This window comes from Solanum verrucosum, unplaced genomic scaffold (assembly GCF_900185275.1).
Source record: "Solanum verrucosum unplaced genomic scaffold, falcon-dt-bn FXZP01000239.1, whole genome shotgun sequence".
NCBI classification, from domain to species: Eukaryota; Viridiplantae; Streptophyta; class Magnoliopsida; order Solanales; family Solanaceae; genus Solanum; species Solanum verrucosum.
Window position 1 is genome coordinate 578336 of NW_026020009.1, and position 15053 is coordinate 593388.

The 15053-nt window shown below is 33.1% G+C and overlaps 2 protein-coding genes across 2 annotated transcripts; one reads left to right on the forward strand and one right to left on the reverse strand.

The window, feature by feature from the left end:
• Nucleotides 1-5888: 5888 nt before the first annotated feature.
• Nucleotides 5889-8394, forward strand: LOC125819804 (uncharacterized). Its single transcript, XM_049499245.1, has 4 exons — nucleotides 5889-6511; nucleotides 6571-7121; nucleotides 7246-7856; nucleotides 7948-8394. Exons 1-4 carry the CDS (start codon nucleotides 5889-5891, stop codon nucleotides 8392-8394), a joined length of 2232 nt encoding a protein of 743 aa, XP_049355202.1.
• Nucleotides 8395-9072: 678 nt separating this feature from the next.
• LOC125819768 (uncharacterized) lies at nucleotides 9073-12444 on the reverse strand. Its single transcript, XM_049499211.1, has 10 exons — nucleotides 12358-12444; nucleotides 12105-12266; nucleotides 11808-12021; nucleotides 11566-11718; nucleotides 11417-11479; nucleotides 11293-11337; nucleotides 10867-11212; nucleotides 10511-10637; nucleotides 9327-9862; nucleotides 9073-9250 (listed from the first exon to the last, which is right to left on the reverse strand). The coding sequence occupies exons 1-10, from the start codon at nucleotides 12373-12375 to the stop codon at nucleotides 9073-9075; spliced, it is 1842 nt and encodes a 613-aa protein (XP_049355168.1). The 5' UTR covers nucleotides 12376-12444.
• Nucleotides 12445-15053: the final 2609 nt, after the last annotated feature.

Here is a 15053-nt window from a genome sequence, read left to right on the forward strand (position 1 = left end):
TGGGACATTGGTGCCCCTGCCGTCCAAAAACTAGAGCATATATACTCTTTATACTAACGGACATACACGTGTCATAATCTTTTCCACTGATCCGACATTTATTAAATATTGGATGGACGGATAAGATTGTACCACGTGTCCCTATTTAGTCTCCTGTTAGATTGACGGGCATACATGCTCTAGTTTTTAGACGACAGGGACACCAATGTCCCAAAAGTATGACGGAGGGTACCATTTACGATAGTTCGGAGGTATATTTGTCATTTTTCCCAAAGTTAAATGCATGAATGGTATCAAAATGATACATACTGTCTAACTCGGAATGGTAAGAGAAATTTCAAGAGGAAAAGCAGATGTACATTACAGAAGCTATCAACTAGGCAATGATGCAGCAGCTAAGTATTAAAGTTCAAAATGTTTGCTGGAAAAATGAACTATATTTGTACAAATCTTAGTCATACAAGTAAATAGTATTTCCACTCCAATTTCCGCCACATGCAATTTCCCTTGCCAATCATGACACTCAAACACATCTAACACAAGTAGAATTGCTGGTGTTTCAAACATGTATCTGAAACACGGGAAATGGTAAAAAAGTCAGTTTTGGCACACGTTTCCTCCTTGGAGAATGGAGAAGCAGATCATTACAAGTAACCACTAAAAATTATGAGAGAGGAAAACCTGTTTAAGATGAATATTCATATACTGCTAAGGACATTTTAAGAGCCAATGGGTCACTCTTTGCAAAAATATTCGCAGAAGTTTTAATGAACGGAGAAATTGTCCTGTGAGGTGAAAGTAACAAGAAGTGTGTTATAATATATTCATAAAAGTTGTACTGTCTAAAGCATGAAACTAAAACCAGAATTGCAGAAGACATAAAGATTATTCTCTTATGAGTCTATTAAGAAACTTATTTACATTTCTACCATATATGAGACTTGGTATTGTTCCTTGAGAGTTATCAATTTACTAAGAAAAAGTAAACGAGATAATTTGAAAGTAGCATTTCGGGGAAAAGAAAAACCATTTCAGAGAAAAAACATTGATCTAAAAAGCCATCATTTGCAATCTTTTTATGGACAGTAGCTAACTTACCTTGAACTTTCAAGCTTCGTGCAACCAGAGTCACCACTGAAGCAAAATGTTAAATACCAACTTACATTATAACAGTTCCACAATTTCATAGAAAGTTAAATACCAAGTCCCAGTGAGAGTAGATATCAGAATTTATTCATCAAATAAAATTGCAGAAACTTACATGGATAATAGATCCTTGTAGCTTCTCATTGAGCACCCTATACGCTTTTGAGTTCTTTGATGTTTCATATGTAGACTTCAGTTCCCCGAAAAGGTTGTTCAGTACCCAAATACTCATGAAAGTGTCCCATAATGAGTCTACAGTTGAAAATTGTTCTTCATACAAAATAACAATGGTGGTTCCTCTGTGAAACACAACAAGTCCCGTTAAACGTTAAAATTGTTTCATGATAGAAAAGGAATGTAAAACAGAACTTTATAAACTTGTTATAGCATTCCTCTAACAACTAAATAAAAATACCTAACATGATTCTACCCATGGATTTTGACTTGATTTTGACGTTATACCATGACTTTTCTAGCATGACCTCTGAAACAGTAACCTATAAGGAAAAGTCAAACATAAATTTCATGATTAAATACTTGAAGAATAAGAAGAAGAACAATTCAGTTCAAGTGGACAAGCAGAATGCTGAAAGCATAGCACAAATGCTTTTTTATGTCAAAATAATTTCAGGAAAAAATATTAAATTACTTACAGAACTTCTTTTCCGGAACTCGTGGAAAATAATATTCTAATTAAAAATGTGACTCAGAAAGTGAAAGAGAAACCAAGACTTACTTTTCTCCTTAATCATCCTCCCACCTACTTCAATGCTTGGAATATGGGAAATCTTGGACCGCTGGGAGTTGGTGCAACTTTCTTCTAACTTTGGGCAGCCTAGAATATCCAGTTTCCATAATTTAGTGAGGCGTCGCATGGCATCTCGGGATGGAAGATGCTCTAGTTTTTCACAGTTATGTAAATATAACTCTTGCAAAGAAACAAGGTTTCCGAGCCCATCCGACAGAGCTTCTAATAATGGACAATCCACTATACACAGACCCCGTAATTTGGGCATGGCATCTGAGAAGTTCAGATGTTGTAGCCGTTTGCACCTCACTAGATGTAATATTTCAAGAGAAGTAAGGTTGTCAAGTCTAGGAGGAAGAGCCTCAATTCCGAAATCATGTATTTTGATCTCTACTAGGTCAGAGAGTTGCATAAGCTGATAGGGCAGAGAATCCCAGTGCCCACGTCCGCACACCACCAGATCACTAAGGGACAACAGCTGCTGAATGCCATTAAAAATCAATTGGAATGCATCAAAATCCACCATCTCTGAGAAAGGACCAATACCCAATCCCCGTAACCCAGTGAGACGGTGAAGGCCCACTTCGGGTACACTAATCAATTTGGGACATCGTGATATATCCAAATATAAAAGTGAAGGCATTTCCCACACATGTAAAGGGCATGAAACCAAGTTGTTACAGCAGGCGACAATCAAAAGCCATAGAGACCGGCATTGATCTAGCATTCCAATTGGTAAACTGATCAATCCATCACAATTATATAACTGCAATATTTGGAGGGAAGTCAAATAGTTGTCTCCATTGGGAACAGGAAGAGAACTGAAATTGATGCAGCTGCTAATCTCTAATCTCTTAAGAGAATGGAGATTGTACAAGCTTTGTGGCAATTCACGAAACTCTCCGCAGTCGATAACCAATATACGTTGAAGAGAAATGGTTTTACGTAGCATCTCATCTGGAAGACAAGTGAGCTCTTTCATATCATAGACTCTAAGCTTTACGAGAGATGTCAAGTTGCTGCACAAGTTCAACAATGGCATTTCACTGTCAACTCCTGTAATTTTTAATTGACGGAGGATTTCAAATTGATTCGGAATACTTTTTAACAATGGACAGTCTGTAATCCGCAACTTCTCAAGACCGGGAGACATTCTTACTCCAACTTCATCTCCCTTCCACTCAATAAGGCTACGCATATCCTCCAATACTAGTTTTTTCAATGACGGGAACACTTGGATAACGCTGCTTGATCCAATATTGCTAATCTCAACACCATATAAAGCAGGTCCAATGCATTCCAACTCATGGAATCCTACCAGCTCAAGATGCCGAAGGAATTTCAGTTGGCCATGTTGACACCCAATTTTGGACATCCACAATATAGATTAATCATCGAGTTTCTTCAATTTTAAACGTTTTAAAATAATTAGTTTTACAATTAAATCAAATTAAAAAATAGTTTGCAAGTTATTTTAAATAGTTTTGTCACTTATTTTATAAGTTTTAGATAATATATATGTTTTACATGATTATGTATATAATTATTATATTTTATGAATATTCAAAAATCGTCTCAAAAAGAGTTTGTTTTATATTCAATTAAATTAATTTGGTTTAAAGTATAAGTTATTTATTTTATTAGTTTAATTATTCTTATTTTATATTATTTTGTTTTATTTAATTTTGTTGATTTGAAAAGCACATTTTATTTAAGTTACGTTATTTTAGTTATGGCCATAGTTTTAAAATAATTAGTTTTATAAAAGTAATAATAATAATATAGTTTGCAAGACTTTTAAATAGTTTGTCACTTTTCATAAATTTTAGATGGTGTATATGTTTTACATAATTATGTATATGATTAGTATATTTTATGATTATTCGAAAATCGTCGAAAAATAATAATTATATTTTAAATATTAGGGATGGTTATAGTTTTGAGTTAATAAGTTTTATGAAATTCAAAATACTTTCAAGTTATTTTTTTAAAGTAATTTTATCACTTTTTAATAATAAGTATGTGTAATTTGCAATCACGTTATTTTATAAATATTTGAAAAGTCATCACAAAAGATTTTACAATTTTTAGTTAAATATTTTATTAGTTTAGGTTAAATTATGGTTATAATTTTGAGTAGTTAATTTATAATTAAGTTAATTATTTTATTTCGTAGGAATTAAGAAGCTTGTTGATTAATCAATATTAATTCGTCTTATAATAAATTTTAGTCAAATTCTCTAAATTAACTAAATTTGACTAGCTTCTTAATTCCCATTGGCCATAATTGTAATTCTTGTGGCCATTTTGGTATTACAATTCTAGCCCTACCTTAACTCATTTATATGACCACTTTTTGGCCGTTTCTTAAAAATTTCTAGCAGCCATTTCCCATTCTTAATTGGGTAAATCACTTACCTGTATACTTTTTAAAAAATATTTACTATATTTGTCAACATTATTTTTTTAACCATATATGACAATTTGGCTGAATTAAATCAAATTCACTTCGTCCTTTCCATCTTTCGCTCCCAATTTTCTCTCGTTGGTGTGATTTTCTCTCGCCACTTCTTACTCACAATTTTCTTCACAAATACGGCTATACTACCTTCAGAGATGTGAATTCAGTGCAGTTTTGAGACGAATCAAGTCGAGCAGAGAGTTGAATTTGAAGTTTTTTGAAGTTTGAAAGGTTAGAAGCTTTAAATTTGATTGCATGTCTTAGTTACTTGTTTAATTCATCCTTAATTTTGTATCTCGGCTATACTAACCTTCACCGATGAGTATTCAGTGATCAATTTCGAGATGAATCAAGTTCGGGCAGAGAGTTGAGTTTGAAATTTTTTGAAGTTTGAAAGGTTAGAAGGTTTAAATTCGATTGCATGTCATTAGTTACTTGCTTAATTCAAGATTAATTCTCTTTCTCGGCTATACTAACCTTCAACGATGTGTATTCAGTGATCAATTTCGAGATGAATCAAGTTCGGGCAGAGAGTTGAGTTTGAAATTTTTTGAAGTTTGAAAGGTTAGAAGGTTTAAATTCAAATTTAATACATTGTAATACACTTTTAATACAAGTTTAATTCATTTTTGCAGTTTGTTGGTTGATTTGTTATGATTTGATGACTTTTTTAAATTTTTTTCTTAATTCACTCTTCTGATTGATTTTCTTGGTTAATTCATAATAGATTCAAGTTTAATTCAATCTATAGAACACTCTCTCGTCGTTTCCTTAGTTATTTGTTTCAATTTTTTTCTTAATTCACTCTTCTAATTCAACTTTAATACATTGTAATACACTTTTAATACAAGTTTAATTCATTTTTGCAGTTTGTTGGTTGATTTGTTATGATTTGACGACTTGTTTAAATTCTTTCTTCATTCACTCTTCTGATTGCTTTTCTTGGTTAATTCATAATAGATTCAAGTTTAATTCAATCTATAGAACACTCTCTCGTCGTTTCCTTAGTTATTTGTTTCAATTCTTTCTTAAATCACTCTTCTAATTCAACTTTAATACAATGTAATACACTTTTAATACAAGAACACTCCCCTGTCCTTCTCTTGTGCACACTATTCCTTTGCCATTTTGGTGTTTGTGCTTGCACTACAATTTGGATATCAACAGGCACTGGCAGGGGAGTTGTTGAGTCTGGCATCTCTAGTCATCTGTTCTATGTGGTATGAGTTTGGCTTCTGGCACTTTAACTGTTAACTTATCTTTTGTTTTCTTGCTGCTCATCTTTGTGGCTTCCATTTTCTTTTTGCTTATCACACCAGCTTGAGTTTTGTGTGTTGGAAGGATGTATATACTCCCTCGTAGACTTTTATATAATAGTATTAATATCTCCCAGAAACATTGACATTGTACATTTGTTGAACTGAACAATAATTGAATTAGATACAGTTGTAAAGGCTAACCTGAGAATTCATTACATAAGCAATGAAAAATAGACTAATCTGCACACTTTTTAATAATGTGCAGAAAAAAAATATGACTAATCTGGCTGTGCTGCTTTACTTCAATGGACGATGGGATCCTAGCAACAAATATACTAATTACGTGGCAGATGGTGTGTTGATAAATACGGAATCAAACTTTGCCACCCTCGTTTCTATAATTGCTACTCAATTGTCAATAGACACATCAACAAGTAAAGTTGAAATCAGATATAAAATTGATGAAAGGTCTCCTCCAATTCAAATTCATAATGATATGGGGGTAAAAGTATATGTTGAAACCAAAAAGGAACATCGAGATATGGCAAAATACCCTTTGTGTGTCACAACAACTGAACCAGTCAACTTGGAGACTAATTCTACACTCATTCCACTATTATGTTCAGACACTTCAGAAGATATGAGGGTTATACACAATTCATACTTCTCTAATACATTTAATGGTATTGGTGAGGCAATAGGGTTAATTGGCTTTGGATCATGTGAGGAAGTTGATGAGCTAGAAGAATTAGCACCAGGCATCATTGTTAATCCCAATCACTCTTTATTTGAGAAAGATCAAGTGTATAAGAATAAATATGTCCTCACCAGTGCACTAAAAAGACATTCCATTCTTAAGCATTTTCAATTCAAGACAACAAGATCAAGCTCAATCAGGTAAGACCTAAATTCAAGTCACTTTAAATTATTGATTGTATATTAATTTTTTTCAACAGCTATTCGATACAGTGCTTAGGTGAAAACTGTAGTTGGAGTTTACGAGCTTCAAGCTTGAACAAATCTCAAATGTTCAAGATTAGAGAATTTGAAAGTGAACACACATGTTTGTTGCTACATAATTCATTATCGGAAAGGCAAGCAACTAAGAGTGTTGTTGGGAGTATTATTGTCAGTAAATGTGCTGAACCAGATGTTATTTACACACCAAAAGATATACAACGTGACATGTTAGCTGAATATGGTGTGCGACTCACATATATGCAAGCATGGAGAGCTAAAGAAGCAGCTCTTGAATTAGTCCGGGGTGATCCAATTCAATCATATGCAAAGTTGCCAAGCTACTTTCACATACTAGAGGCAACTTACCCTGGTTCCCATATAAGATTGCACAAATCAGAGGATGACCGTTTTCTATATGCGTTTGTAGCTTTGTTCACCTCGATAAAAGGATGGGAATATTGTAGACCAATTGTAGTTGTTGATGGAACTTTCTTAAAAGGAGCATACAAAGGGACACTACTAACCGCTAATACCTTAGATGCAGCAGGTGAGACTTTCGAATATGATACTAGTATTTTCTATATTGAATTTCTGAACTATGAATTAAAAATGAATTATAATTGCAGTAAAAATGTATTAAAATTGTATTAAACAAATTGTACATGGTGCAGGGAGTATACTGCCACTTGCTTATGCCATTGTTGATTCAGAGAATGATGCATCTTGGAGGTGGTTTTTTGAGCAATTCAGAGACGCATTCGGTCAAAGATTAGAGATGTGTATCGTTTCCGATAGGCATGCAAGCATTATTAAGGCAGCTTCGAGAGTCTATGATGAAGTACCTCATTTTGCGTGTATGTGGCACTTACTGCAAAACATAATGAAAAACTTCAGAAAAAGTCAGCAAAGGGTAACTGAGTTGTTCTACTCTATGGCAAAAACATACACCATGACAGAATTTAATCAATGTATGACAATAGTTGAGAAAATAGATAAGAGGATCAAAGATTACTTGCTAAACATTGGATACAACAAATGGTCGCGTGTGCATGCTGAAGTAAACAGAACTTGGATGATGACGTCAAATATAGCAGAATCAGTCAATTCAAGAACAAGACATGCCAAAGTTCTTACAGTCTTACACCTCTTGGAATTCATGAGACAGCTTGTCCAGAAATGGAATAACAATAACAGATCAAAGGCGACATTTTCAGGTTTTCACCTTGGGAAAAAGTATGAAAATATATTGCGGCGCAATAAAACTGCATCAGAGAAATTAAGGGTATGCTTGATCTGTAAATTATTTTTGCTTATATTTTTTCTTCTGATTCATATCTAACATCTCTCTTGATTATATTTTTTTCTTTTCATAGGTTATAGAGACAAATAAATATGTGTATACGGTACTTGATGGTATTACACAATTCACAGTTTGTCTTCACCAATGTACATGCACATGTGGGAGATTTCAATTGGATGAGTTGCCATGTCCACATGCTTTGGCTGTTTTAACAATAAAGCACACTGGTTATGAGAAATATTGCTCTGATTACTATACAAGAAAAAATTTATTGCTGACATATCAGTTTCAAATGGATCCCCTGCCAGATGAAAGCACATGGAACACACCAACACATGTTCTTGAAGAGGTTGTACTTCCACCTCATGGAAAGAGACCTCCGGGAAGACCAAAAAATAAAAGACATACACAACTCAGAGAAGATGGATTCAAGAAGGCGAAAATTACATGCAGCAACTGTGGACAACAAGATCACAACAGGAAGACTTGCAAAAATGTTAGGCCTTATGATCAAGAATAAGAATAAGAAATAAAATTTGTTTTACCATGATTTTCTTGGTTAATTCATAATAGATTCAAGTTTAATTCAATCTATAGAACACTCTCTCGTCGTTTCCTTAGTTATTTGTTTCAATTTTTTTCTTCATTCACTCTTCTAATTCAAGTTTAATACATTGTAATACACTCTTAATACAAGTTTAATTCATTTTTTCAGTTTGTTGGTTGATTTGTTATGATTTGACGACTTGTTTAAATTCTTTCTTAATTCACTTTCTTGGTTAATTCATAATAGATTCAAGTTTAATTCAATCTATAAAACACTCTCTCGTCGTTTCCTTAGTTATTTGTTTCAATTTTGTTCTTAATTCAACTTTAATACATTGTAATACACCTTAACTATTGTTTACCTCAATGCTTAGTTTCCTTATTGCTGTTGAATCTCTGTTGAAACACCCAAATACGAATTGGTACAATCTACACCTAATTACGAGATCCGCAAATACCCAAATACGAAAAAAAGAAACATCTTTCGTGCAAGCAAGTACCATTGCATGCCAGCACATATTTGTTCAATAAAAGCTAAGCAATCAGAAAGTGAAGAATAGACCAATATAGTTTTTCATAGCCATACTAACTACAAACTGTTTTTACACCATATAGTTTTCACAGTCATACTAACTAATATAACTATATTTCTTTATCTTTCCGGTCTTTCGTCTTCACTTTGAAGGTCACTCGCTTGCTTCCTTCTTGCATATTCCCATAATATAGCTCCAAATCTCTTTTGGAGAATGTCTGCCTTTACTTGTTGATTTAGAATATGTTGGCCATTACTTACAAACTCCGCAAATGCAGCAACGAAAACTCCACAGTCCCTAAAAAATTCAATATAAAATTATTATCAAAATATCTACTTAATACAAAAAAGAATACCTATTTGATAATACTTACAGCGAGTCATCTTGTTGTCTGGGAACACCTTTAGTTATGAAGTGAAACTCAATTTTCTCGAACTCATCTATCCCACTGTATTTCGGTGTTGCCTTCAATTCAGGACGCTTATCATAGAACTTGACCACACTCAGGTAATATGGTAAAACAATTGAAAGCATCTCAACAATATTTTTAACCTCAAATTTCACCCCACCCCTTGCCGGAAATGAATCATATACCTCCAAAGACCTTTGCACAATATCAAACACGACAAGAATCCAATGACAACCCTCTTTAATGTTTAGTGGAAAAAGAATATAATCCACTTTATCCCACGAAGTGCTTGCCAACAAACGATATCCACATATATACCGGGCAATATCATCAGAATCTTTTACTTTATAGTTCTTCTTATTCTCATGAGCATCACAAAGTTGAAAGAAAGAAGTAGTAATTTTCGTCTTGAACACACAATCAGTAGTCGTAAATCGAACATTACTGTTGACTTCATATTTTCCTTTCTTTCTTAGATAATAGAAAATGACATCAATATGCTGCAAAAAATTAGAATTGAACTGTAAAAAAGAAATAGTCTCAAGAAACAAACATTCAATTAACCTCAAGAAACTCAGTAAGTGATATTGCAACACACAAGATTCACAAAATTCTCACAAGATTCAATTAGTCTCCAAGAAGTTGTCAGTTAGTAAGTGTCAACCACTTATATATAAAATGTTGGGAAAGATAAACACGTGGATAGTAAGACGTTATCTTACACAAGGAGACTACAATTGGTGTAATGTGTTCTAACCTCTATCCAAGCATTCTGGTCACAAATATAATACAGAATCTGAAACACATCAGCACCTATTCAGTCTAATGTGATTTGGCATAAATTATTGAACTAGCTATCCATCAATAGGAACAGCTAGCACATGATACACTGAATAGCTTGAGTGGGCTACAATGCATGCGACAAGTAAAGCAATAGAAACTTAAGTGTATAAAATGACACAAGCAGTAGCAATAATCTACTTCATATGGCAGGAGAGAAATTATAGAATTTTTCAACCCAAAGAACACAAAGGTGCTCACTAGACAAATCATTCAGGAAATTCAACAGCAGAGGTAGTATGACTCCTAGAATGGCAAGCGTTATGAATAACAAATATTGACGTCCAATTAAACTTTATACAACTAACCTCATCACACCATTCTTGTCCAGAATGTGCCAATTTGAAAAACCAGTGTCTTTCTGCTACATTACAAATACCTAATTCAAATGCTGGACTGATAACATTAAGAGCATCTGTATAAGGTTTCTTTCCCCTATCAAAACATAAAAAATTACAACATAAAATACTCAGAAACGGGACAGCAACAAATAAAAAAGAGGTAACTAAGGAAAACTAAAGAAGAGTGAATTAAGAAACTTGTATCTATTGTGAATTAGAGGTAACGAGAGAGTTCTATAGATTGAATTAAACTTGTATCTATTATGAATTATGTAAGTTATTCAACAGTAACAAATTAACCAGCAAACTTCAAAATGAATTACCTCTTCTTTGTACCCATATAAAGCCACTTAATGAATGAATCGATCAAATCTGATTCATTATCTCCTCCAGTTGCATATGAAAAAGGATGTTTTGTCTCAAAAAACTGACGTGTTACACATAAAGTTCCTCCAGATTCGAAATGTTGTGTGTAGGGAGATGTTATTAACTTTCCTGGATTTTTCTTTCTGCCACATTTCTTCGGTGTCACTTTCTTTTTGTTTTGATCAACAGGGGCTCTTTTCTTTAGATAAGATTCTTCGGTCTTATTGATCTGAGAAAGATCTTCATCAAGAAAAATAAAATCATCAAGAGTATGCAAAGGTTTTTGACAATCCTCTGTTGCATCTGCATACAATAGACATATTGATTAATTTACAGTCAACAGATGCAACACTTATTTATGTTGGCTTTGTTGACTACATTACCATAAGGTTGCGCCCCAACTGTATTCACATCAGCAACCTCTTGGACTGTAAGCAAAGTAAATATTTTAATAACGTTATTAAAATAAAATGAAAGAAGTTTATTTGAAGTGAAGAAAATTAATACCATTTATATCAGCAACAACCTCTGACAAAACTTTTTCAATAGCAATTCCTGCAACATCTTCCTCTGTACATAACAAAAACATTTAAAATAAGATAGTTGAATTAACATATATGAAATATGTAATATATTTGTATAAAACCCTTCATTACCTATTTTACTTGATACTCTTTCAAAATTTTCAACGTCAGCAAATCTAACTGAAGCTTTAAGCACTTGAGATTCTTCATTCTGATTTGATCTCAGAACATGAGCATCGTGACCTCTTGATTCATTTACAGATGCATTAACATAGGGAGAGAATGCTGTATATGTAATTAACACATATTATAAGAAAAACATATTAAAAGTATATTATGACTATAACAGAAATGTATTGAAAATATAAAGAAACCTCCATTGAAATCTAATCCACCCGAAAACGTCTCGCCAGCCTGCTTCTTAGATGGTTCCCTGGCTTCTCTGATAACAGAGCTGCTGCCACCATTCTTAGCAAACAACAAAGAAATATCCTCCAATAATTGTTTGTTAGAATTCACCACAAATTCTTTGATTTCATTAAATCCTAAATCAATCTTCTCTTCAAGTGCTTTGTTATTTTCATTCACCTAGTAGATATTAAACCATAACACAAAAATTAAAAATATAAAAGTTCTGGAAAAAAAAAGCCTAAAGTCAAGTTTGTATATACCTTTACAAGTTCTTTTCTCAATTCAATAACTTCATTGGTCAACATGTCTAGACCATGACTTGATCCTTTAGGCTCCAATTTCAAAATTTCAGCATTGTAATCACGAGGTTCTGGAAGCCTGCATTTAGATACTTCATCTTCACTAGCCACTATGTTCTCAAACTGAAAAACCAAATAAACAAAATAAAAATAGATATAGTAACTTGAGTAGAATTAAACAATGTCATAAAATGTATTAACTTTGTACAAATACCTTATTTTTTGTAGGCATGAAGAGACATTTCTCAATATATTTTTGCCATGGACTTTCGGCAATTGTCTTCCAATTCAAGATTCTTGGAATTGAGTTAGCAACCCGAATGGCTATATCTTCATCAACTTTTGAACAACACTCAAAAATCCAAATTTGAAGAGCAAGAGGCAAGCCACCCAATCTATAGTATTTATGGGTTGACTTAAGCTCATGTCTCACAGAATCAGACAACTTTTTGTAGACATCTAAACCCCATGGATATGAATTGAATTGTCCACTTTCCACAAGGTAAAAATCTCTATTAGTAATTTGGTATTCGTTGTCCTCATATGAAAATAAAAAATCATTAATGAAGAAGAGAACAGCCAATGAAACAGCTGAGTCATCATCTAGGAATTTTTTATCTAGAAACAACGCACGTAGATGACTCTTTGCAACAGTGATTTTTTCCGGAAAATAACTACTCAACAAACTACATTTAGAATCAGGAACAGTGATAGGAGAGCCATCACTAACACAATTTAAGCCGGTAACTATTCCAAATTCTCTAAGACCAAAAAACAACTTTTTGTTATTTATTTCAATAGCAAACACATCATCCGGTGTGTGTTTTAACTCTCTATTTATAAGGCAATGAATAACTTGTAGTTGTGTGCTCGCTTTTGGAAGGTCAAGAAAGTAACCAAAACATGTATTCCTGAACAACTCAAGTTGTTTATCAGATAAAGATAGTTTGATTTGGTCGATGACACTATGATTAGTGTAAGATGACCACCTACTCGAAATATACACAACATCCGGATGTTTCCAGAATTTACGATCCTGCATATGTATTAAACATGAATTAAAAATGTGTTACTACATACTAAAGTTGAATTAAAGATGAATTTCACATACTATGTATCAAAGCAAGGTAGTAATCAGTTGAATTAAAGATGAATTAAAGATGAATTACACCGATGACCACTTCTGGTTCCAAAATCCAAACCCAGAACTTATCAACTTCAACACAAGCAGCCTAAACAATGATCTAGTTGTCATACACTTAAAGCTCTATTTTATATCGAAAAACCAACTTCCAAAGCAATTTAAACCTACATTTCCACTTTATCCATTGGAACAAAACATTCGAGTGCGGGAGAAAAGATCAGATAGAACATGAAACAATGTTACTCCAAAATATATGATGTGTCCTCTCATTTACACATCTTTTCACACGAACAAGTGTTACCAGCTATTTGACAAACTCCCACTAATTCTAGACAAAACAATGGACAAAGAGGAGATATTTTGCAATTAAGTAAAACATAAATGTCAAATTCAAAGTGACTGCTAGCTTCCTGCTATAGCACTGCTCTTCATTAGAAGAGTATTCAAGACACTAGGACACTAAATCCCAAACTAGTTAGGGTCAGCACTGAGAATCCTATTTATCCCTCCCCTTTATTTAGGTGACCCTTTTAATCAAACAAATGCAAAACCTGCTCTATTCACTTCCTGCCATTTCTTCATATGACAATCCCTTAAACCTAAGATATAAAGCTACTAATAGCTAGCACTGCAACACTATGCATCCTAACTTGATATCTCACATTCATATTTGAGTGTTTAAAACAAATTGTATTACTACATACTAAAGTTGAATTAAAGGTGAATTCCACATACTAGATCTCAAAATCAAGGCAGTAATCAGTATACAATCATTCCTAAAACAACAACTAACTAGGAAAAATACTATCACATACCGGATATCTACTCTCTGGTAGAATGACATTTTGAGGCAATCGATTTCGAGTTTTTGCATCCTTCACTGGCTTCTTCTTCTCCAACCCATCTTTATTTTTCAATTTTTTTGACTGAACTTGAGGAGGTAAATCATCAAAATCGTCATCACAGTCCACGATTTTCTTCGACGTAGATGCTAAATCAACGCATCTTTTTTTCGATTTCTTCACATTGTTCACCTCTGTAACTCGTTTTTTACCTTTGTTCTGCTTCTTGTTCTGCTCTTCCTTGTTCTGCTCCTCCTTGTTCTGCTCACCCTTGTTTTGCTCACCCGATTCTTGTGAGATTCCCAAACTAAAATTGGGACAGTCATTAACTTCATCAGTAGGAGATGAAACTTGACCCCTCATTCGACTCCTTCTATAAACTTTCTGATTCGAAGTACCAACATCACTAAGTATCCGCGGACTTCTTCTAGGTGATTTTCGTGCTCCTCCTTCTTCTTCCATTAGAATTTTGTGCTGAAAGATGGGGAAGAAAGAACAACAAAACCCTAAAATTTTCAGACAGAAGAGTAGAAAGAAAAGAGAAAGAGGATATGAGCGAATGGGCAACACTTTTCTTGCTTTAGTTTAAAATTTTGTTTTAAAATTGTTTTAAGTAACTATTGCTAAAAGTTGACAAAAATGGTAATAAATTAAAAGTATACTTAAAAATGGTAATTATTAAATAAAAGGCCTTCACTTATGTAATTTTTCCTTTTATTTACTACAATTCTATACATTTTTTACAAGAGAAAGTATTTGAAGATGCTTCATTATTAATGCCATTTGGTTTGAATTAGTAAAATATAACACATAATAATTGTATACATGATTGTGTATACATTGGTATAAAGTCATTCAATTTAATGTATACAACTATTAATTGAATTAATACACGAATTAGTCATATTTAATGTATACATAAAT

Excerpts from the sequence above, each read along its gene's own strand:
- LOC125819804 (XM_049499245.1), top strand. The coding sequence starts at position 5,889 with ATGACTAATCTGGCTGTGCTGCTTTACTTCAATGGACGATGGGATCCT. Across the intron at positions 7,122-7,245 it reads TAATACCTTAGATGCAGCAG|GGAGTATACTGCCACTTGCT; the intron begins GTGAGACTTTCG and ends TACATGGTGCAG. Across the intron at positions 7,857-7,947 it reads CTGCATCAGAGAAATTAAGG|GTTATAGAGACAAATAAATA; the intron begins GTATGCTTGATC and ends TTCTTTTCATAG.
- LOC125819768 (XM_049499211.1), bottom strand. Across the intron at positions 11,480-11,565 it reads AAGAGTATCAAGTAAAATAG|AGGAAGATGTTGCAGGAATT; the intron begins GTAATGAAGGGT and ends TGTTATGTACAG. Across the intron at positions 10,638-10,866 it reads TATATGGGTACAAAGAAGAG|GGGAAAGAAACCTTATACAG; the intron begins GTAATTCATTTT and ends ATGTTTTGATAG.